Source organism: Phaenicophaeus curvirostris, chromosome 1 (assembly GCF_032191515.1).
Source record: "Phaenicophaeus curvirostris isolate KB17595 chromosome 1, BPBGC_Pcur_1.0, whole genome shotgun sequence".
Lineage (NCBI taxonomy): Eukaryota > Metazoa > Chordata > Aves > Cuculiformes > Cuculidae > Phaenicophaeus > Phaenicophaeus curvirostris.
In genome coordinates this window covers 107,983,941-108,009,122 of record NC_091392.1, presented here as the reverse complement: position 1 = coordinate 108,009,122, position 25,182 = coordinate 107,983,941, and the positions used below count along the sequence as shown (strand labels likewise).

At 34.5% G+C, this 25,182-nt stretch overlaps 1 protein-coding gene across 1 annotated transcript in view; it reads right to left on the bottom strand.

The window, feature by feature from the left end:
* Nucleotides 1-25,182, bottom strand: part of NCAM2 (neural cell adhesion molecule 2) — a 281,879-nt gene that overhangs the window by 17,744 nt on the left and 238,953 nt on the right. Inside the window, exons 13-15 of the mRNA XM_069870620.1 lie at nucleotides 23,926-24,045; nucleotides 22,819-22,940; nucleotides 15,130-15,310 (exon numbers count right to left, since the gene is read on the bottom strand). Of these exons, the coding sequence (XP_069726721.1) occupies nucleotides 15,130-15,310; nucleotides 22,819-22,940; nucleotides 23,926-24,045 (423 nt within the window). The remainder of the gene's footprint in view (nucleotides 1-15,129; nucleotides 15,311-22,818; nucleotides 22,941-23,925; nucleotides 24,046-25,182) is intronic.

Here is a 25,182-nt window from a genome sequence, read left to right as displayed (position 1 = left end):
TTTTCTTTATTACAAAAATGAAGACAGAAGTTGCATAAGCTAAAATGAACTATGAACAACAGCTGAAAGATGCACAAAGTTACATACATTTCCTGACAATGTATTTGGAAAGATACTGAGAGATATAACATTTACAGTATGAACACATCCTTCAGGGAGAAAGCAGAGAGATGACAGCAAGTACTGCATGCATGAAAGAAATCAGTGGAGCAAAATGGTGGTGAGATATGAATAAGATGAAAAAATATGCCATTGTTTCACAAATTAAGATAAACTACTTTGAATCCAGATTTTTTCTTGTCGTCTTTTTGAAAACAGAATCCTACATAAGCTGCAGTGATTGCAGTATTTTTCCACATATATGGTTTTGAGTACATTGTATATATTTTCAACTGTAATTCTGTTGAAAATACACATTCAGTAATATCTACTTCACTTACATTACAGCTCATTTAACATGTATTATAACTAACACGATACAAAAATAACATATTTGTCAGAAATTGCATCTATAAAGAGTTAAACATATAAAATAAATATTCAGAACTAAAAATAAGAATATCATACAGTGTAATGGCACTACAGTGGCAAGAATTGCTACTACAGTTTATCAGGATTTTAGACCATAAAAAATTAACAAAATTGGATAGTCTTACCTCAGTTGCTTGATCCTAGTTCTTGTACAACATTTAAACTTAATATAGCTCTCAAGCATACAGTTTCCATAGAGTTACTCTTTCTAAACAAGCAAAGCTGGTAGATTCTTTTGGTGTTTTACATCTTTGGGTTTATCAGTCTGTTGTTGTTGGGATACAGGAATAGGATTTTCCCTGTGAGTTTCCATCACATATAGATTAAGCCTAATACACGTGTACCAAAGGAAAACTGAAGATCCCTTATGTGCCTGAGAAAATTGAATGGATGAAGTACAATGTGATAAGCTCAAGAGAGCTCTAAATGTAGCCATGTCTTATGTCATTATAGCCCTCAGAAGCTACATTTGTCTTGATATTTTTGAAACTGATTCTTAAAAGTAAGTTTTTCTTTTCTTTTTCCTAAAAATCTTGGAAAAATGAACAATTAGAAATCATCAACATACTGGATAATGAGTAAAAGATTGAAGACTATTAGCACAAGCAGAAATTGTATACAAGTTTCCATTACCTGTTTTTAAAAAATACAAATATTTTTTTCAGTCTTATTTAGTTGAGTTTATAGTTGCATACGCATCAGTGGAGCTATTAAATTCAGTGAACAAGGTTTGCACACTGGAAAGATAATATATGGTAAGGCCCAGGAATCTAACTGAATATTGGTCATCTGTTTATCTATTTAATTAAACCACTATGTCTTTTTGTCTTTTAAGTATCTATTTTTAATATGCACATCATAGTTGTTTTTTTTTTTACATCAATGCCTTATATTTCTACCACAAAATTAATTAGAATGTTACGTTGATTGGTAGCAGTATGTTTTGCACAACTCACAAGACCACACAGATGGATATATTTTAGTTCCAGTATATATACATGCCTTTATCTGGGCAATATTTTTCCTATTTAGCCAGACAGCAATATATATTCTTCTAACCCTACTGTAATAAATTAAGGATAAAATTTGAAGTCATATTATGTAAATATATAACTAGTAATGTTAGGAATTTGTAAAAACTCTGGAAACAGGAAAGACAGCAATTCAAATCTGATTAGGAAAGAAGCCATCCTTAGATTTAAAAAGTTGTAAATCAAAACACTTTACAAATATTCTTTGTTGGATATATACTGCTATATGACAGAATAATCATTATTTTTTTTAAGTTTCTGTGCTATCAATTTTGATTTAAGGCATAAGTTCAGCAAAGAATATTTTAGGACTTCAGCCTTACAGACAGTTGAGTATTAGCATTTCAAAATATGTGACAATGTTGAAAAAATAGTAACATTTTACACTGTCAGTCAAAAGAACTCAAATCCCCTTTACAATTACTACATTTAAAGGAACAAATTTACTTATCTAACATAAGTACTAATGACAGCAGAATATTAAATTCAATTTATGAAGACATATTTATCATTTTAATACAGTTTAAACTATAATTTTAAAGCTGCTCAGTCTATACCTACCAATTATAATTTAATTTGAATATGTCTCTTCACTTTTTCCTCATTCTCATCTGTAGGAAGACAAGATTTTAAAATCTTCTGAATCTCCCTAGAGGTGGTATAAAATATTGTAAAATAATCTTGTTCTTATTGGTTTTAAAGACAGATTTATGAAACTTTCTTGAAGAGAAATACAAACAAAACTGTATTAGTTATTCATCTCAGGAGATACATGATAACCAAGGACATTATTCTTTTCCTCTTTTTTTTCCCATTACAGAGGTTTTGGGACATTGCCCAGAACTGCCTGGCTCTGCTGTCACAAAATCCCTATAATACTGTCTTAACTCATCTTCTTTGGAATTTGATGTCAGGGGTAGGGCCAAAAGAAAAGGATCATATTCAAACTACCTGATAACCTCAAAATGCATAATGCAGAAGAATATATATCGGAGCAGATCTAAAATGTTTCTCATTTAACAGGGGAAACTTATGTTGTTTCCAGCTGAAGCTACCATTAGTTGGAAAAAAGATAAGTGAACCAAATCTGTCTCTTTATCCCACTGGCATTGTGATGCTGAGGATAAAAGCCAGCTTGTCATTTATAATGCATATTTAGCTTCTAAAAATTCTCAAGGCTTTCATTATCTCTGTCACAATATGTTTGGAGAGTTCAGAGTCGATCACTCTTTGTGCCCTAATTTCTATCTTGTATACCTATCTGCAACATTAGAATGACTTGCTAAGATAATAAATTTATAACTGGTAAAAAGTACTTCAGAAGTTTAGAAATTTTCATTTTTCTACTTCTATGCATACTTGTAGTAGTCTCCTGTCTTGCTTTATTAAAAAAGTAAGAACAAAGACAAGTATATGAGAGGTAAAATATGTAGCAAAATGTTTAGTAGAAAAGCTTTAAGGTTTCAGATTTTAGAAAATTAGGAAAATGCTGCAAAATAAGGAAATGCCAGAACTGGACTGCCTGTGCAACCTTAATGAGACTCTATTTTATGTTTCATTCTATGAGACCATCTAAAGACCTACTCAAGACCTTTTAAATCCAGAGGCAGGTACTTACTAGTTGTGATTGTGTCTACAATTGCATTTACTTTATTATTCAGTATGTGATGTCTACAAAAGAAAATTTTGTTTCCTTATATGCACCCAGTTCTTGTCTTACAATGGGATCAGAATGCAGAAGGGACATGACTGCAGACAACAGCCTCTAGAAAGAATTTTATTCTCCCCCTCAGTCCAATGAGGAGCCTCCAAGGTGTTTGTGTATCACTGTGCTCCTAACAAACTCATAAAGAGCTCCTGTGAGAAAAGTTCAGTTAAAAAAGATATCTTATGCTAAAATCTCCACACATCATTAATTACTGTCTGCAGATTCAAAAAACACTTAAGTATTAAACAAATATTTATTTTTAAATAACACTTATAAAACTAAATAAGAAAGTTAATGCATAATCCACATTCTTTGTGAATGGAAAGATAGGTTTCTCCCAATTGACTCTGACTGGGAACTAAAAGTTTTGACTCTTAAAAATTAGAATCTAAATTCTACTTCTTCATCAAACTATGCTAAGCACATGTCAATGTAATTCAGCTCAAGTTAATGGCACAACATTAGGATAAAGTGATAGCACATACTAGTGAGGGCAGCTACTGAAATAGTGGCCCTACTTAACACAATGAGAGATTTTCTACAGATCACAATGAAGCTAACACTTTTCAAATGGCATTTGCTCGATTTCCAGCTACTTCATTATAATAAATATGTCATTTTTTTAAAAAAAACTGTTTCTGTCAATAAATTAAGTCTTCAGAATTACACAAATGTATGTTGAAGACCTTACTTGTGACACAAGCCAGTTGTCTAAATAATTGTTATTTGTTTTAGATGAATAGTTTCTATTAATGAGGTTTTAAAGTAAAAACAACTTTCAAGAATAATTTGAAACTGGCAAAACTGACCATAATCTCTGTTTCTAAGAGCTAAGAATATCCCTTACGCTGTTGAAATGACATAAAAACTTAAATTTGACTGAATAATTTCAAAGTAGTAAGATGAAAGTATTGAGAACTGAAAGAAATTAACTATAAGAGTCAGTGGGTGGAGAGGTGGGAAACCAACATATACTATTAATTTTTTATCTTTACTATGTTAAGTAACACTTTGAAGGGAAGTATCTCAGAAAAAAAAAAAAAACCAACAAAAAAACCCCAGAACTATTCAATTCCACCTTAGCTTTAAATTGCATTGATTTACTGGGAATGAACTACAAACGTAGTCAACTACATAAATTTTAAAATCAAATATATTCAGTAAAATGACTATGCAGACCTTTACTAAATTAACATTTTTCTGAGATTTTGTATACATTGCTGTGGTTGCAGAGGTCATAAGCAATTCTTCTAAAGTCTAAAATAGGGAAGCCTACTTTTCCCATTCTTTACTAAAGGCCAAAGTTAAGGTCCCTGGATCTTCAAGTCCAACAAATGCCATGAAATGGAACATGGCACCATTATAGGCAAAAGAGGTGAGTTTGGTGGGCAGGAACCTATTGTATATGCTGAAGCATGGCTGCAAAGAGGCACAGAAAACATACATGAAATTAAATAGTACAAACTAAAGCAATTCATACATTATAAATTAGGAACAAAAGTTAGTTGAAATCCGCTAGATAGTACAAAGCATGTCTATATTAAGCTAAAAGTTTTAAGTGCATCCTGGAATGAGCTAGTATAAGCACAATTCTGTGAGAAAGATTAATACAAAATCAAAATGTTCTCATTGAAGAACAATTGATGGTGTACCTGGAAAGCTGTGTGACTCACAATGGTAAGGTCTATGCATAGATTTTTTTATAATCAAAATATAGTTGAGAAAATAGAATCAAATCACATCGATCACATTCCCCAGCTTCTGTGAGACAGGAAAGACAAGCATCATGTGTTGAATTTGTCACAGAACTTACAAGGTTTCCAAAAAGCCCAGTGAAGAATTTTACATGCACAGACTGAAGTAATTACACTCTTTCAACTAGTAATGGAAACTTTGGAAGTGCTATAATAAAATACAATTTTATATACAGATCTGTGTTTAGTTTCCTGTAAAGAAAAATTAAGAGGAAAAGGAAGAAAGCATATTGCTTGCCATATCAACAGCATCAAAACATGTACCAGAAACTTATGACTACAATGAAAGAGAAACCAGCAGCATTCAGCTGCAGGGACTGGCCTCCATTTTCATATCCAGTAGCTTCACAGCATCTATCTGTGTAGATAAGAATCATTGCCAAAAATAAAGAGTGTGAAAAAAAAAAAAAGTAAATTAGAGAAAAAAGTTAAGAAGTTGATAAAAATGGAAAATAAAGTATCGAAAGAAAATTAGTGACAGTGGGAAGAAAAAAAGAGAAAAAGTAATTAATTTAATATTTACATTGTGGCAAAGACAATCACTTGAATGACATTACCCTAATAAAAATATCAAATTATGATTAAAGTGTGAAGGGAATTGTAACCATTGAAGTGCTCTGGACAAATCTGGATAATAAAGTATGAAAACTGTAGGAAAGGTGTACCTTCACAGCAGCAAGATGTGGTTCTCCACAGCAGCCAAAAGGGTAAACTATTTGATTTAAATTTAAAACAATTTATTTAGACACTTAACCTGAAGCATGTCATCAATTCTCTTGTTTCCCCTTAAAATTAAAAAAATATTAATCCAAGCCAACCCTAAATACAATTACAGGAAATTACAATGCTACACCTATTAGAAACAGAGAATATTTGAACGACAAACACCAGCCCACAGGCTGAACGAAGAAACTATAAAATATGTCAATAATTACATAAAAAGAATGTTCTAATCATTCATGGGAATAAAGAAGAGAGAAATTTATTTAGCTCTTTTTTCTTGCCAATAAGTTTATCTTGTTCCCTAAGCATTGCAGGAGTTCAGAATGGACCACTGTCGAAACTGGCACCAATAAAATGGACATAAGTCCATTTGAAATATGAATGATCAATGTAATTACCACAGGTGTCTGGGTAATTAGATATTGGCTTTAATACTACGGTGGGAACTAAACAAAATTGCTTTTCAAAATATGCAACTTCTTAGACAGTCAAGTCCGCACAGTATGTCTGGATGTAATCCAATGCAATACAGGGAGTTTGCATATACATTTCCTATTACTTTTTACGCTGAAATTTACTGCTTTGGTAGACAATACAGTCAACTTCATTCACTATAGTGCATGACAGGCATTTTAATCTCCTTGACTGGATTTTTTTTTCAGCTGCAGTGACACAGTAATTATATGGATCGTGACTAATATCAGTATTAGGCTACCATTTCAGAAGAGACCTTGGTTGCATCTTAATCTGTTTAATTCAAAAAGTGAATTTTAAGTAATTGCAATGGAAGTAGATGAAAGCTGTAAGCCTCCCATTTTTTCATTTAAGCTATAGTATATTGGTCCCTTATTGTAATTATTTAGGTTTTAAAATACTTTATTGAAGTTTAAAATAGGTGTGGAGGATGATTTGTGTCATCTTAGCACAAATATATTGCAGTGAACTCTATACAATTCACTGTCTGAAGAGAAATGCAAGTTGTGGATAAAGCATTTTCTCTTTCCACAAATATACGATAGACCTGCAGACTTTAAGCACTATCCAAAATCAAAGAATTTTTTCAGTTTTGGGATTTGGATCTTTTAATGATTTTTTTGCAGTGCATCTCAAATTCAGCTTAAAGCACAGAGCTGTTGTTTTGTTAATATATTCTGGTGGGAAACTTGCCTTCAGGACACATATGCACGATGTTTAACCAATGCAATATCCTGTCATAATACAAATGTCCCTGTTGCACAAATATACAGCTGAGTGTGGAAACGACAGCAATATAAATAATTTTAAAAGCTCTTATGGACTTTATCCCATCTTCATATGTTTTCACTGTAATAAAATAGTACATATTTTGAAAGAAATTATGATTGTTCAACCAGTTCAAAAGTCACAACCAATTCAATTTTAATAAGCAAATTCCATCCCCTTTCATGTAAAAAATATAAGTCTTTACAAAGAGTAAACACAACTGGTTTTAGCCTACAGCAAGAACATACCCTATAACATACAACAGTGTTCATCTCCAGGATTTGATGAGAAATGGGTCTTACTCAGCAAATTATAGTACCACTTTGCACAACAAAGATAAATAAATTTTGTGGGGCTGTTATACACTGAAATTTTGGATATTAATTTATATTGGTGTGACTCCTACCAACTCCAGTTCTCAATGCATAAGATCTCAAAGAAACTTTTAATCACTTCTCCCTATCCTCTTCAGAACTTCAGGAAAGAAAAGAATGCTTTTCAATACAGCAATACATGCTGAAGGCATTGCTTCACATTTTTTGCTCAGAAGAAGAATCTGAATAAAAATTAGACAAAAGTTCTGATTTTGGAATAATATGAGAAAATCTTGCAGATGACTTCACAACTGTAATTCTGCAGCTCTTCCTTGCCTCAGATATATGGTCAGAGCTTCAAGAAGACTAATATCCTCATGGCTTTGCTTTTTGACAATCGAATGTTGTGCTTCGTTTTTTAGATTTAACTAAAAACCTAACTAGGCAAAGCTGTAGACATAGATTAAGGAATCTTGTAATGCACAAGGTTGTACAAAAGAGGTACCCATTATAGTCTTAAAATTTTTAATCCTTGGAATGAAAATTTTGCCTTTGGAAATACCTTCAAACTAGTTCTATGATTTTGGTTTTTCTTTCTTGATTTAAATTTATTGTTGCTATCCAAGCTGGTACAAGGATCAAGGTTTAGAAAGCTACAACTATTCCTTCTGAAATGATTCTTATGGTTAAAAGTGTGCAAACTTCCGATGCAGTATTTTTCTTACTGAGCTACAAAGAATATTACTTCTATCCTCAGATATCTATTTTTAAAAAAGAAATTACAGGAACATATTATTTTTGAAGCTGCCATTCTCTGGCAAATTAATTGAAATTGTCAATTGCATTCAAAAGTTATCAGAAGACATAAATTGATGGAGATTTGAAAATCAGGCAAAAATTTTATTCCTGAAGAATCAGTACATAATATAATTTTACAGTCTTTTACTGGATATTTAAAAAGCAACTTAAAAGCCATAAGGAATGATTTTTAGTCCTGGCTCAAGTAGCTACTGGCAGCCTTTCTAGCTTTTTCTATGGAAAGAGAATACAAAGGAAGAAGATGGCTATAAAAACCCATAATTCTCCTAATTTAACTTTTCATGATGCAACACAACTTTTCCTAGAACAAACAATAAGTACCAGAAGAAGCTTTAGAAGCTGACATTACTCCATGGTTAGCTCTGCCTCAGAAAATGGTCCTGTTCCAAAACACACATTGTACCTGGAAAGTCATTGATATATGGGCTGGATAAGCAGACAGTGAGGCTGAACTGATAACTGGACGAATGGCTGGGCTGAGAGGGTGCTGATCAATGGCGTGAAGTCTATGTGGAGGCCAGTTACCAGTGCTGCATCCCTGTGGTCCATACTTGATCCAATCATTTTCAGCACCATCAACAACTTTGTTGATGGGGCAAAGCATACCCTCAGCAACTTTACTGATGACACAAATCTCAGAGGAGTGGCTGATACACTAGATGGTTGTGCTGCCATCCAGAGGGACCTCAACAGGCTGGAAAATGGGCTCACAGGAACCTTATGAAGTTCAACAAATAAAAGTGCAAAGACCTGCCCTTGGGGAGGAACAGTCCTAGTCACCAGTATATGGCTGGTGGCCACCCAGCTAGAAGCAAATTTGCAGAAAATTCTCTGGGGTCCAACACCAAATTGAACATGAGCCAGCTATGTGCTCTTGCAGCAAAGAAGGCTAATGGTAATAACAGCAGAGGCCTTGGTCATGCAAGTATACCCTATACGTGACACTCCAGTCTTGAGGACTGATTGTAATCAGGTAAAATCTAATTTCAAATAGGTATGAAATTATTTGAAGTCTAAGGAAAATTATGCAAAGGACACAAGAACTATTCAGATGGGAATTTTATTCACAGTAATTGTAAGTCAATAAATGTTATGTCCTTTTGTGGTGGGGTACAGAACAAGATTGAACTAGACAAGATTTTGGCTTCCCTTAGCTGTTGCATGGTCAGGGTCAAGCCAATCCTTCTGAAGAAAAGGATTGCTATGCGACCTTTCACAGCAAGAAAGACTGTGCCTCAGGGAGTCTCTTGCAGCCCATTGATGTGAGAGAACAGGAGAGGACCTGCAGCAAGAGAGTCTGCTCTATGGCAACAAGAGGTGACAGGAACAAAAACCTTCCACAGCTACACAGATGGAATCATATCAAATTTATTTCTTCCAAGAAAAGCCCTCACTTAACTGTTTGACTGAGAACAAAATTAAAAAAAAAAAAGAACTTGCTCTGGAAGAAAACTGTGGGCATCAAGCGGACTTATTTCTATATTTCTGCACTTAGTCATTTTCAGTCTCTGTATGAAAAAGTTCATCATCCTAGCTTCCATTCTGATAAAACACTGTCTTTATAGTTCAAAAGCCCTAATTTGTCTATGTAATACATCATAAAATATACACACAAAAATTTAAATACATATATACACAAACACACCCCTGTAGCATTGATTTAAGCTAATTTTATTTTTCACTCAATTTGATGCCACTGGTGATTCTAAAGATGTATTTTTATAAAAACTACTGATAAAAATGATGTCTGGTATGAAGAGCATCATCTTTGGTACAAGTGATGATAAGAGGAAATACCATGCATTAGATTGCCCCTCTTTGCATATCACTATATGATTTTAAGCATTGGTGACAGACATTCATTGAAAAAAAAAATGTAAATGAGATCCACAAGGGATTAAAATTAGTACTTAAGATCTGATAAAGACTTCACTCAAAGGCAAGGACACTGATGTTAGAGTAGCACGTGTTTGCAAGTGCAGCCAACTAAAATCCCTAGTGAGATACTGGCCTACATAAAATACTACATTTAAGACTATGCTACTCTTCCTTCACAGCATGATTCTTAAATACATGATTATACACCTAAGTAAAAAGTGAAATATAAAGATGGAATTGCTGACTTCTAAACATAACTCAAAAAGTAGGAAGTAAAATCGTATATGCATAGATATAATCTACAGTAATATATATATGTATACACATATACTCATACATGAATATATTTATGCATACATTTATTTAAGGCTAAGTTTTATAAGAAGTTGGTTTGCTGAGCATTTCTCAAAGTCAGTGTAGGGTTCCATCGCTAAACTCTTCAGATAAACATGAAACTTTTTCTAAAAGGATTGCAAACTAAAAATGAATTTGAGTGATTCAGTGAATGAAGACCATTTTATAGGCCTAGGAACAGAAATTACCAAATCAAGTAGATCTATAGTTGGAGGATGCTGAGGCCAACTGTATGAAAATTTAGAGGAATGTCTATCTGATTTATATACCTTACTAATGCCAGACAGCAATTTGCAGCCCCAAACTCCTTTCCAGACCTAAGATTAGTATAGTTAATCATCATGATACTTAAGGGATGCCAAAATTCTCTCCAAATAAGTAATATCCATGAGAGTGCATACAAAGGATCTACAAATATATTGGGTTTTAATTACATTTAGAGCAAGACAGAAACACTTGCAGTGCCATATATCTGGCTTTCATCATAGAGATGAAAACCTTTAGCAGTCTGAGGAACTTTTCTAATAATCACATGAATAATCAGGGAGGGAATCACAGGTATCAGAAGCAGCTAAGTGAGCACAGGATAGGTGATAAAGATTTCATACCAAAGTCTACCTCATTTCAATCTCGGTGCTTATGAACCTAGCTATAGATGCCTAGCTGCAAATACCTAAGCCTCCAAGTAGACATATAATACATCATCCAAGTTGACTAACTGATATCAGAATTATTCTGAGCAAAATTAAGCATTTTTTAAACATTATCTATCATGTTTTAATAAAGCAGGTTAATGGGTTTGCAACAATATCTTTATATATATTACAATAATAATAATATACTATTTCAAGACAAGATAACCATACTGACTCATGAATATGAACATTAAGGTTCCACTGATAGAAGTGTCTTTTGACATATTTTTAGAAATTGCCTACAGAATATTCCTATGATGGGAATTTCACACTGTCTTCAGGTTTTGCAAAAACAGTTGTCAAGGAAACTAATTAGTTCCACAATCATAACTGCAATAATGATTCATACAAAGAAGACCTGATGTGTGTAAAAGACTTCTTACAGCTACTTAGAGATTACGAGAGAGCACTGAGAAGCCAAAGCCCCTAAAAAACTCTAAAATTGTGTTCAGAGAAAAATATTCTATCTTCTGAAATTAAATTACCTAAACCGCTTTTTACTTCAATGTCTACGAAATGTTTATGGGCTCTGGAAGAAGGGACAGGCCTCTTGGGTGGACTACAGGAGGGAAGTGAGATTGTGTAGGGAAAAAATCAGAAGAGCTAAGGCTCAGCTAGAAATTGGATTGGCCAAGTCTGTGAAAGATAACAAAAAATCTTTCTACAAATATATAAATAATAAAAGGCGGACTAGGGAGACCATACAGTCCCTATTGGACACAGAAGGAACAACAGTAACAGGGGATGAGGAAAAGGCTGAGGTACTTAATGCCTTCTTTGCCTCAGTCTTTAGTTGTAAGGAGAGTCGTTCCGTCTGTGTACTAACCCAGGAGCTAGAGGAGCATAATGAGGCTCCCGTGATCCAAGAGGAGGTGGTCAGAGCCTTGCTAGCCCGACTGGACAGTCACAAGTCTATGGGGCCGGACGGGATTCACCCTAGGGTACTGAAGGAGCTGGCGGATGTGCTGGCCAAACCCCTTTCCATCATCTTCCAACAGTCCTGGAAGACTGGGGAAGTCCCACTGGACTGGAGGCTGGCTGATGTTGTGCCCATCTACAAAAAGGGCCGCAGGGAGGACCCAGGAAACTACAGGCCTGTCAGTCTGACCTCAGTGCCAGGGAAAGTCATGGAGCAGGTGATCTTGAGTGCTATCATGAAGCACATGCAAGAGAACCGGGTGATCAGGCCCAGTCAACATGGGTTCACAAAAGGCAGGTCTTGCCAGACTAACCTGATCGCCTTCTATGACAAAGTGACTCGGCTGCTGGATGAGGGAAAGGCTGTGGATGTGGTCTTCGTGGACTTCAGCAAAGCCTTTGACACAGTTTCTCACAGCATTCTGCTTAGGAAACTGTCAGCCTCTGGCCTGGACAGGCGCACATTCTTCTGGGTGGAAAACTGGTTGGATGGCCGGGCCCAGAGAGTGGTGGTAAATGGTGTGAAATCCAGCTGGAGGCCAGTTACAAGTGGGGTTCCCCAGGGCTCAGTGCTGGGTCCAGCCCTGTTCAATGTCTTCATCAATGATCTGGATGAAGGCATCGAGTGCACCCTTAGCAAGTTTGCGGACGACACTAAGCTGGGTGGAAGTGTCGATCTGCTGGAGGGTCGGGAGGCTCTGCAAAGGGATCTGAACAGGCTGGACTGCTGGGCAGAGTCCAATGGCATGAGGTTTAACAAGGCCAAATGCCGGGTCCTGCACTTGGGGCACAACAACCCTACGTAGTACTACAGACTAGGAGAAGTCTGTCTAGAAAGCTGCCTGGAGGAGAGGGACCTGGGGGTGTTGGTTGACAACCGACTGAATATGAGCCAGCAGTGTGCCCAGGTGGCCAAGAAGGCCAATGGCATCTTGGCTTGTATCAGAAACGGCGTGACCAGCAGGTCCAGGGAGGTTATCCTCCCTCTGTACTCGGCACTGGTGAGACCGCTCCTCGAATACTGTGTTCAGTTCTGGGCCCCTCACCACAAGAAGGATGTTGAGGCTCTGGAGAGAGTCCAGAGAAGAGCAACAAAGCTGGTGAAGGGGCTGGAGAACAGGCCTTATGAGGCATGGCTGAGAGAGCTGGGGTTGTTTAGCCTGGAGAAGAGGAGGCTGAGGGGAGACCTCGTTGCTCTCTACAACTACCTGAAAGGAGGTTGTAGAGAGGAGGGTGCTGGCCTCTTCTCCCAAGTGACAGGGGACAGGACAAGAGGGAATGGCCTCAAGCTCCGACAGGGGAGGTTTAGGCTAGACATTAGGAAAAAATTCTTTACAGAAAGGGTCATTGGGCACTGGAACAGGCTGCCCAGGGAGGTGGTTGAGTCACCTTCCCTGGAGGTGTTTAAGGCATGGGTGGACGAGGTGCTGAGGGATATGGTTTAGTGTTTGATGGGAACGGTTGGACTCGATGATCCGGTGGGTCTCTTCCAACCCGGTTATTCTGTGATTCTGTGAAATGACCTATGTTATCATTTGCCTGGGCATATCACATTTCTCTCAGTTACAGTAGTTGTGGCAATAATATGGAATGCTTTAAATAATTATAACAGGTTAAAGTTAGATTGCATTGCAAAACAAATAAGATTTGTGTTTCAAATATACAGAATTGAAAAATGTTTTAACCCTGCCATTTACTTAAATAAGGTTTTATTACATTTTCTACTTGATAAATATTTTTATGTCCTTGGGACAATAAGCTTCCCTACATCTCTTTTTTCTCTTTTCTGTTTTTGATTATGTACTGAAATTTTATTTCTGAATGATGGTACTATGATTAAAAACAAGTGCAGAAGGCCTAGTGAGGCTCTAAATTTCAGTCAAGATGCAAATCAACTCTCACTACTGCAATTCAAGTGCATAACCCAAATATTTGTGCTGAGACTGGATCTGAACTTATTAATATAACACAAATGCCCATTTCTTTCTATAAATCCAAGTAACAATGCTTCAGTTATCAACAAAATGTTATGGAATATTAAAAATAAATGTTACAGAGATCTTGAGATAACATCCCTGAAAAGATATTTGAAGGAAACTTGCAGTAGACTGAAAAAAAATTAGTAATTTTATTCTGACTTTTCTGATGACACAGTAGTTTATAACACATTCAAACTCATTGCCACTTTGTTAAGGTCAGTGTTGGTCAGACACTCAAAGTGAAACACAGGTATCGATATGGTTTATATTGTAATTATCTTTATCTGGAAAAATTTAATTTGATTCTAATATTTTAATATATGGCATACAGAAAATATTGTGTTAAAGGCTTTAGCACCTAATTTTAAAATGGTAATGACGACATTGATCTAATTTGGAATTTTTTGTAAAAGATATCAGTATACATTAGATAAGAAGTTTGAAGTATCTTCCTCATAATATTTGCTTTGTAAAAATTATCTATAATATACCAGAAATTACCATCACATAAGGTTTATTCTGAATGAAGTAGTTTTGATTTGTCATGTCAAATTATATTGTTATGTTGGGCAGCACTAAAAGTTGATCAATTTGTTACTGATATACACTCACTTTCAACTAGTATGCAGTTTTCCCAAAAATAATTCCAAACCTTATTTATAGACTTAAAAAAAAAGCACAACATTTCTATGGATTTCAAAGCTTGTAAATAGGCCTAATAGAAGGCTGTATGCTCACTGCGTTAGGGTGAATCAGTAGGATGGTAGCTAAACAGGATCATTTGGAGTCCTAACCTCATCAGACACGAAAACAAATACTTTTATTACATGAGTATCTTGATGCATATGTAGAGATACATTGAGGTGGACTGAAAACAAGACAAATTCGCAGTACAAGGAAACTTAAAAATGTATAGAAGATGTATCGTAAATACTATATGCCTTGTTTACTGTCCTCATCTGGATTGAAGATTCAGTGTTTGTTTTGTACTTACCAATAACTTTATAACTAAGAGAGGTCCCACGTAAGTGTTTTGAATCAAGTTTTTGTGATAATAGAGTATGGGGTCCCAGGCTTTGTCAGTTAAACAAGACATCAGTTACCGTTGTTCAACTATACACGTTACTGTATACTACAAGCAGCAAACAATTCATAAAGAGAAAACACTCTAAAATTAACTCACCTGTAATAATGTTGGGCTTTGGTGGCATGCTGAATTCATACAATGTTGGCTCAGAATAACCCAGTCTGTTGGCAGCTGTAATCTGTACTTCGTAACCCATGGTCCACTGAAGATGTTCTAAGATGATGTGGTCTCTACTACCCTGCACTTTTTTCTCTAGCCACTGGTCTTCCTTATCTTTCTGTAAAGATTAAAGTTTAGTTTAAATTCACAAAACTTATTGTATTACTAGTCTATATATCTACATGAATCACAAAAAATACGAAGTTTCATTTACAGAGGTTATGAACATTTAATATTGGAGTTCTGACTACTCAGGCCTTTTGCAATTTTGATCATTCCTAATCATGTTTCAACTATGTAGATTTAGGGATTTTGTAGGCAATCACTTTTCACCTTTTGGCTTCAATTTATATTTTGCTCAAATACTCATGTTTATCTTGGAGAACAGATAAATAATCATTTGCAAATGCTCCTAAGAATAAATTCTGTAAAAGGTTTAATTTATAGTAGATGTTTCAATTACATTTTGATCAATGTTATTGAAAAGAAACTTCCCATTAAACCAAAGCTGAATTGCTAATGAATGCAGGCTGTGCTTGTATCATATATTAGTTACGTAATAAAAACTTATACAAACTGTAGCAACGTGTGGTATTGAACCAACATTTTTCAAAACAGATTGCATAAAACGATCTAAACATAATTGAGAAAATATGCAGTCCTGTGTCTGCACTGGTGAGAGAACACATGCAAATCATTAAGATGGTGTTTCAGAGAAAGAAAAGGGGCCTCAAAATTCAGATAATTATGTTAGACTCCTGTACAAATGAAGATGCAATTTTAATTCTGCTATTTCATAAATTTGGAATGCTCACCTTTGCAATCACTTCTTTTAGGAAATAATACATTTAATTATTCTTTATACAAATGATAACTACAAAATAAATAATAGGTAAAAGGAAAAAAAATATATAGTGTCAAACACAAAATCTATCTTATTCAAAGGAGTATCAATAAAAGTTGGTAAGAATACAGACAGTACGATTCTCTCAAAATACTGAGGTACATCACAGTGGCAAAATCTGTAGCTAAGAGACAAATCCTGCCCCCCACCCCCAAATCCAACCCATACAGCAACATAGAATAAAATTTTTTTGAAGAAAAAAGAATCCTTCAAGTATAGGGAAGTATAACTTTTTGCTGGAGAACACTGTACTTCATAGTGGCTTATATTTTGAAGTTTCTGCTTATGTATCTTGCTCTTGACCAATACAAGTGACAAAGAAAATAGTATCTAAATCAGACAGTTCAGGGCCCAGTTGTGCTCCTTTTGCCTGATGTTTTTATTTTTTTTGTAAGTAGTCTTCAAAAAACAGACTGACATACTATAATTCCTTACGTGCACTGCTGCAATAACTCATTTGCTATCAGCACTGATTGTGATGTTTTTTTCCATATCAACTTCAACTTTCCTTAAACTCTTCCTTGCTTCACCTGCACTGGCATTGATACTGATAGCCCTGGGAATGATTAAAATACAGTAAAACATCTTTACAGAAACATTTGCAGCAAGGTGAAAGTGTCTACTTAGTTCAGGAGGAGGCTAATGAAAAACATCACAATGGTAATCAAATTACAAATCATGTAAAAGCCAAATGCACTTAAATGTAAGCAGTTAAAAAATAGTTCATGGGTCATACAGTGAAACCAGTACTTTCTGTCAAGGATGCTTTCCCATACCTCTGTGGCTAATTTGTTTGCAATCGTATGAAATGTCACTGAGTGAATCCACTTATATCATCACTATATCAAAGTATTTTTACAAAATACATATCTTTTTATAGCACTGCTAAAATGAAAGGAATTAATACTGATTGCAATGTACATATGCCAATAATAGTAATTATTAGTAATATTAGGAAAAGCAGTGTCTTACAGCAACATATTTTAACAGCTATTTAACTTGGTGATGTTTGGGCAGAGTTAGGAAAAAAAATACACCTACATATCAAAGAATACCAGCATGAGAGAAATCAGAAGATCCATAAATGATCTTGGTGTGTGCATATACAACAATGTAAATATACCAGGGAACTCCAAAGAGGTTCAGAATCACAGAAGTAGAAAAAATACACTGAATTGGAATAAAGTTTCAGGTTAATATGGTTCCTGAAGTTGGAAAAGACAGCATTGCAGACAGATAAATGAATATATTTTGAAAACAAACTGTAGAATTATATGCCATGAGTACAATGAGCTTAAGATTTGGAAGGAAAAGCATTCAGATTTCTGTATGAGGCTGCTCTTCTGTGCACAGAAATGTAACAGGATTCCTGCATGCCACACCAGAGAAGTCAGAGTATAACTTTAGCTGAAACTGAAGTCAGCTGTCAGGATTGAGATAAGTGAAACAAAGTCCAAGCCCTGAGCTCAAAGACATTAAGCCATCTTACAAGGAGTGACAAACACGAGTTAGGAGGGAGAAGAATAAAGAAAGTATCTGGAAAGCAAGTTGTCTTCTTATAAGGATAAACAAATGAAGTCTTCCAGAATACAGTCTGCTTTTGGCATCTTAAACATAAATTAAAAAAAAAAAAAAAAAAGAAATGCTATGCCCTTTATTACAGCTGTTATTTCATGTGAATTTTCAGTAACTTTTTACTAAGTATAGCTTAGTAATGTGTCCAGATTCATTTTACTATTAGTCTAGAAATGGAAGGAGAAGAACGAGAACACAAAGCAATAATCTGTCAGTTAAATCTTCCTCCAAATCTCCCTGTTTATGCAAAGACTCTTTAATTAGTAGCTTAAGAAGCAGAAGCCAGAACTACAGACGAAAACTTCATACCTTATTAGGCTGTTCTATTATTAATATTGCTTGAAATTAATTGAAAATTCTACATATGCAGTGTTCTATAGCAAATGAAAGACACTCCTAAATTTCAAACTCAAGTCTAATTTGAAAGGTGAGTTAATATGAATATCTTCAACAATCATTTAATATTAGGAGCTGTATTTTTAATATCCACCAACAAATGCACATTGTCAGAAACCGCAATTAGATCTGCAACCCCAGAGATTAAATTGATTTTTTTATGTTTATTTTGTTTTGTTCCATATAATGTAGAAATACTCCTTTATGGAAGGTCACTGATGCCGTGAGACTAACCAACGTCTAACAACTTCTGGGAATCCTACTGCCCGCTTCCATTACTCTTAAGACTTAAATTCACACTACCTTCTTCCCAGTACAAGTCCTTAGTTGAAACAAATTAGCTACAATGCCACAAACCAATGACACTGTAAAGAAAAATATATCTGATTCTTAGTTGCATGTATATTTGCCTCAAATACATGCATCAGCCAATTTTATCTCAGATGTGTTAGAGCTAGATTTGTAAGACAGCAGTAAGTAACCTAAGCATCTAAATACTCTGACAAAAAATAAGTAAACAGAGCAATGTGAAATCAGTCTGCCATGACTTGGCCGCTTCTATAAACTGAGGGCGTATCTGACAACACTAGAAATAAAGCCAATCCACTATTTACTACTCTAGAAAATAGTGCCTTTCTCGTCAGTGGTCATTTAACATTGTAGAGTCTCTGGGAACTCATGAAAAGCGAGGAAAAAGGATTAACTCCCTTCAGCACCCTCCCTTTTTCTCCATCCCTCCTAAATTGTTCCACTGACAATTCAGTTCAAACAGAACTGTTACTATGGTGGTCCTTGTGATAGAAAAAGGGCAGGACATGATGTACTATCTTGAAAGCTGGCAGGAAAAATACCAAGAAATCCTTACAGAAGACAACCTGGTAGTTTAAAGCAATGTCTTCAGATGAATTAATTTCATTAGGATGGTGCTTTGTGGGTCTGGGCAACAGAGAGCAAATACCAAACAAAGCAAAATGTGGCTCATACAGTACATGCTGTTAAAGTACTCAGAATGTCCAAGAATCTGGCAGGTAAAGTAGAACTCAGAAATGCAAAAAATTTGAACTGTTTTATGGCAGGCATCACAGAGTGGGAGTAAATGTGTAATTGTATCTTCTTAAATTACTCACATTTACAGAAGTTTGTTTTAGAACCCATCACAAAGCAACAAAATGAACACAGTGTTCCATCAACATAGTCAAAGCAGAGTGAAGCACATAACCTATCAAACACTTGTCACTGCCAACATTCAGAGCATTAGTAGTAACACTGTCACATGTCAACACGGTGAACAACTTTGAGGCCTGCAAAAAATAATTGCTCCTCTGATGTTTCCTCCAAACATCATTATATATTTAAAGGGAAAAAAAATAAACGCTGTTGATGTTTTTCAAAATAGGACTTTAATCAATATTTCTTACTTCTACCTAAATGTTTATAATCATAAAAATTGAATATTTTTATTATTCATTCTTTTTAAGAACTTATAGTGAAATTTGGCATGACAGGGAAAACCAAAACCAAACCCTTTCCCCTTTTTTCTAGCTTACTGTTGGCATTTTGTGACCTGAAAGTACAGAAACAGAGCTCCCTTTTCTAATCACTAGGAAGCCTATTTCAAGACTTGTTTTTTAAACATTATGAAATAATTCAGCATATGATACCAAAATCATAACTGAAGGCTGGGAACAAATCTCTTCAAGATCATAAGACTGATATGTATTTTCAAGGAAAAGTGGGCAATATTATGTACCAAACACAAATTCACAATTGCAACGTTCAGCTGCAGAACATTCATCATAATCAAAATGCACTTAAACAGTAAGCACAAACTTTTATTTGTGAGAGAGTGAGTTATGTCTAAGTGACGTAACACATCATTTGCATGCTGTTTCTCGTGCTAAACTTAACCTATGTACTACCTTTCAAATGCTGCTTTGTAGCCTTGCAGGTGTGTGCCCTTGGTCACCCACCTGCCCAGGGTTTCAGTGGTAATCTCTTCCCTGTACCCCAAGTGCTCCCTCTTCCTGGCCTTCCTTATTTCCTTGCTTTCCCTTAACATTGCATAATTTCTTCAACTCTCCCCTCTAGCTTCTGATTTATTACTACAGTCTGTAAATAACACAGCAAATAATAGTAATTTACAACTTCAGTACACCCACTTAACACCCACTGTGCACCTCATCACACATGCCCCAACTAATGCTCACAGTGCCAACAGCAGGAACACCCACAGGGGAGCTTGAGTTGATTCCCCTTAAAATCATATAGTTACTCTGAGAAATGTGCTTGATGGGGTGTCACCTTCTGCATCGGACAGGGTGCTTGTCTAGGAAATCCCCATCATTGCTCTTCCTGGCTTGCTACTGGGGAACACTTTCCCTTCTCTTTCTCTCTTTCCTCCTATTCTTTTGTAAGGTAACTTAGAAGTCAATGTATGCCATCAGCTTCAGACTTCATCAGTGAAGCTTTATAAGATTGTCTTGCACTTTCTTTGTGCAACAGCATGAATCAATTTGAGGCTGTTCATAAAAATTGCAGAGTGACTACTTCTCTGGAATACAGAATAGAACATGAAGCTTCTTCTCCTCTGTTTATAGTTAGGAAGTCCTGCCCATAATATGAATAAATTAATATGAATAAAACTAAACAAACTTATGTGAATGAAAATTAAAACTTTCCAATTGCCCTAGACCAGGCTACAATTTTGCTATAATATCTTAAAGGCTGTCTTCAAAGTTTAAATAGAAAATTATTAATAAAACTTAAATATAAATGAACTGACTCTTAATAAGTCATAAGCTCTTTTGAAGCACAAAGAAGAAAAAAACCACTGATGGATAGTTTGTTAACTAATACACTCTTTAGACATGCAAGTGAATACATTGTCCCAGATGCTAGTAATGAGGGTCCTAAGAGAAAGAGGAAAGCTAATTAAATACAGCCACTGGGAAAGATAGAACAGAAGCAGTTAATTAAGACTTTTAGATAGTATCCATCCATTCTGACTGAAATTAAGGAGATATGGATTTGAGATCCAAGTAAAAGATATTTTCTTCAGAAACCTATTAAGTTTCCAGTTACTGCTTAGGCTGTACGTTTACCTTTCAACAATATACATGAAAAGTCAGCTTTTATACTATAATATTATACATTAGTCAAAACAGTAGATCAAGATAAAGTTTCCAAAAATATTCAGGATAGATACTAAAATAATTTAGTTTATTTAAGTCACAGAAACAGATTAAATTCCATGTACTGCATTCATATATTATATCCAAACAGTTTATTGTCTTACCTTCTCAATTTTAACTACTTAGAGGCACTGCAATCTAACTACTAAGCTTAATCCCACAAAGCTGCATTGTCTCTTTTATTTTATATTTTACTACTCTCTTTTTTTACAATCACCTATTTTATGACAACTGTACTCATTGGACTGAAAGTCATTTAAGATTTAGCGATCAGCAATATCAGAATAATTGCTGGTTATTCCCTCATGCTACTCTTAAAAGCTCTACCAAATTTTTCTCAATTGATTTGGAGCTACCAATTTTCTTTGGTTATACTAAGCTTAAGAAAATGATTTTACATGCTGAGCTTAGAATTTGGATAATCCCAGAGCTATAATCAAACGTTATATTGTAGGAAACATCAGAAAAAGTGACAAAATCTATTTCAAAATAAGGAACACTTCTTTCTTTTTTTAGGAGCACAGGCTATGCATTTAATTTCCAAGACTGCCTATTTCCACTAAATATGGTCCTCACTGTCTTGTGTTTTGCATGCCTAAATGTCTGATGCTACATTCCCAGGCTCTTTAAGAATCTCAAAATTGACATGTAAATCTGCTGTTATACTTTAGTAAAATTACTTTTTACTGGGTCTTGTCATCTAGAAGCACTATAATCTTCCTAAAAGAACACAAAGAAGTTATTAGAAAACATACAGTTTTGAATTAAATTCATTGCTTTAGCCTGATTTATAGTTACTTTTTCAACCTAATAGTTTCTAAACATAGTATATTGGGAAAGGAATGCTGTTTCAGCTACCTAAATAATAATTAAAAAAAACACAAATTTTTTTTTGCAGAAAAATATATTTCACATTGCAGAGAAGCCCTTGGTCTAAATTCATCAGATTTGATAACAGAAGATCAAATCAGACTTTAACTGATTTAAGATGAATAAACTCTGTAAAATGGCTGTTAAACAACTGATATGCATCCTGAAACTCATAAATTCCTAACAATTTGTCAATTATTTGGCTTTTTTAAACTGAGCCTGGGACTCTAGAAAGACAGAAAATACGAAACATGATCAGATAATTAATCATATTTAAAATTAATATGGAACACTAGAATATAACTTTCTATCTCTAGAATGCTATCTATCAATACAAATGAGGTTAATAATTTACCATTTAAACCACCCTTAATTATGTAAATTTCATGTCTGCTAATTTACTGTACTTTTGAGAGCTGAATATGAATGTTCCACATTTACTGTATAAAAAACAAGAGAATATAGTTTTCTTGCTAGAATGAGCTTTCAGTTATACCTTTATGAAGAGCATACTGATTTTCCCCTTTTGTCCCCCTTTTTTAGCAGCCTAGTCACAAAAGAAAGCATAAACTGTATCTTCTTTACTTTTGTAGAGTTCAAACCATTTTGTTACATTTCAAATCATACAAACAGTCTTCTCTACATGAAAAGCAGATATTACTAGCAAAATCCATTAACTGAAATACTTACACTTCTGTATTTGACAATATATTCCAAAATAGGGGCACCTCCATCATCTTGTTTAGTTATGCTAAGTTTAAAACTCTTGCCACTTCCTGGCTGTCCATGAATTGATGGGGGGCTTGGCTCCCCTAAACAAGAAAAGAACAGCAGATAATAATAATTCAGCAATAAGATGTGTTAAGCTACAGCTGGAAGATTGTCCACAAGGTTATTAATCAAAATCTTTAAAATGAACATGATCATTCCAAGCATTGCGAAACATTCTTAATGGATGTGTAAAATATTTTGCCTAACATATGCCCTAATGTAGATTAATAATCTCACACAAGGAAACAAAATTATGTGAATTATGAAAGAAGTATGTGTTTCTTTGAGACTTTAATTCAGGAAAGATTTAGTCATCAATTCAAGAAAGCTGGTAAACTCCTACTCGCGCTGAAGTTTAAGAACAATACTATCTTATAGGAAAGCATCTTTTACATCAAGTATGACCTTTAGTCCCATGTGTGAGATCTAAATGGTTGAACACTTATTGGGTAAATTAACTCTTTGATAAATGTGCTAAGACAAAATTAGATATTTTTAGAGTGGTCTATATTAAGAATAAATGTAAAGAATAAGAGTTCCAAAACCAAGATCAATTGTCTCTGCATTGAGAAAAAAAAATCTTAACTATACAACTAAAGGGTTAATAGCTGGTTTAAGCCACTTAAGCCAATTATTTTATCTGTCACAGAATATATTTAGCATAAGCATATGCTTTAATCTAAAAGAAATTTGAAAGCTATCAAGTTACCCATTTTGGACAGAAGAAACACATCAATAAGAACACAATATAAATAATGAAATATAAATAATGAAAATTCCATTAGTCTAGTTAGTGGGATAAATCCTCCAATTTAAGTTCATTTCTGCTACTTGGGAAGTTAGGGAAGTAAGATGAACAAAATATGATTTTTGAGAAACAATGCAAAGGCTCATGTTATACATTGAGAAGTAAAATGTAAAACATATTATCCACAACAAACCACACTTGACATTATTAACTGATCAAGAGATATCATTTTCTAATGATGATTTACAGTTTTGCTTAATAGCACAAGTATTACTCACGGACAGGTAAGGTCTGAAAAACCTCAATTTTGCTATACTCTCCTTGCCCTTTTCCATTTACAGCAGCTACTTTGATTTCATATGTCGTATTTGGTTCCAAGTTGCTGAGAACAACCATTGCTGAAGAAAAGGAAAGAAAAAAAAAGAAATCAAAATTTGATGATGTTACATATTTTTTTAAATGTCAGGCAATTTAATGCGTTTACCTCATTTGCAACTTAGGTTCTCATTTTCTAATAGGCCACTGGTTCCAAAAGTAACATTCTTGTTGAGTCCTAATAGTCCTTTTTTTACTATCTGCATATAATGATTGTTCTGACTGAGCAAGTTGTGCTTCTGAAGGAATTTAATGTCAGTATTTGTCTTGCCCAGAAAAGCAGAAGCTGTATAATCTTACAAAAGAAGAATTGTACTGTCTTGAGAAAGAGCCAGTAGTCTCTCAGTCTTTTGGGGGGCTATTTTTTCATTATAGAGGAGTATTTTAATAGTTGCTTTAGGCTTGCTTTTGAAGTTGTATATTTAATGAAAGTAGAATTATTTCTGTCAGTACTCTTTGTTAGTCTTTTGAGTCCAGATTTATTGGAATTTCTGTTTCTTTAGTTTCTGCAACAGGCAGAAAGAGATCTCATTACTCATAGAGCTAAAGGGATTTAATGAATTTCAAAAAAATAGTAACTTTTACATTTCACACTATTATGAGCACTTCACATGACTCTGCCATTGAAACATGACAACTGCTTTCTTGTAAAGAAAACAGTATTGTGTGTCTTCCAGCAGATTTAGGTTTATTATTTTCATGAGATTTAAAAATATCAAACTATAAAGTATAACTACATCACAAAAAAAAAGAAAATAAAGTATCATAATGAGAAGAAGAACAGAATTTGGAGAAGAGAAGGATTATGACATATAACATCAACAAGATGGAACTTAAAACCTAAACCAAGCAGTAGCAGTTTTTGACTTGCCTTTCAGCCATGATTATTTTCCAAAGCTGAATAATTTCACTGAAAATAAACCTTAGGGTATACTAGAAATTAGTGTTACTGTAAATGTTTTTTTAAAATTTAAACAACTTAAAAGCATGACTGTGCATCTACACTACATAAAACCTAAGGATTCAATTCTATAAACACTTGAGAGGCTCCTGGGACCTATCTAAATGAATAAAATTACTTATATATGCAGTATTTAAAGAATCACTGTCTGCTTTAGAATCCCCTGCACAGCACTATGCTTTTATACACTGACTCTTAC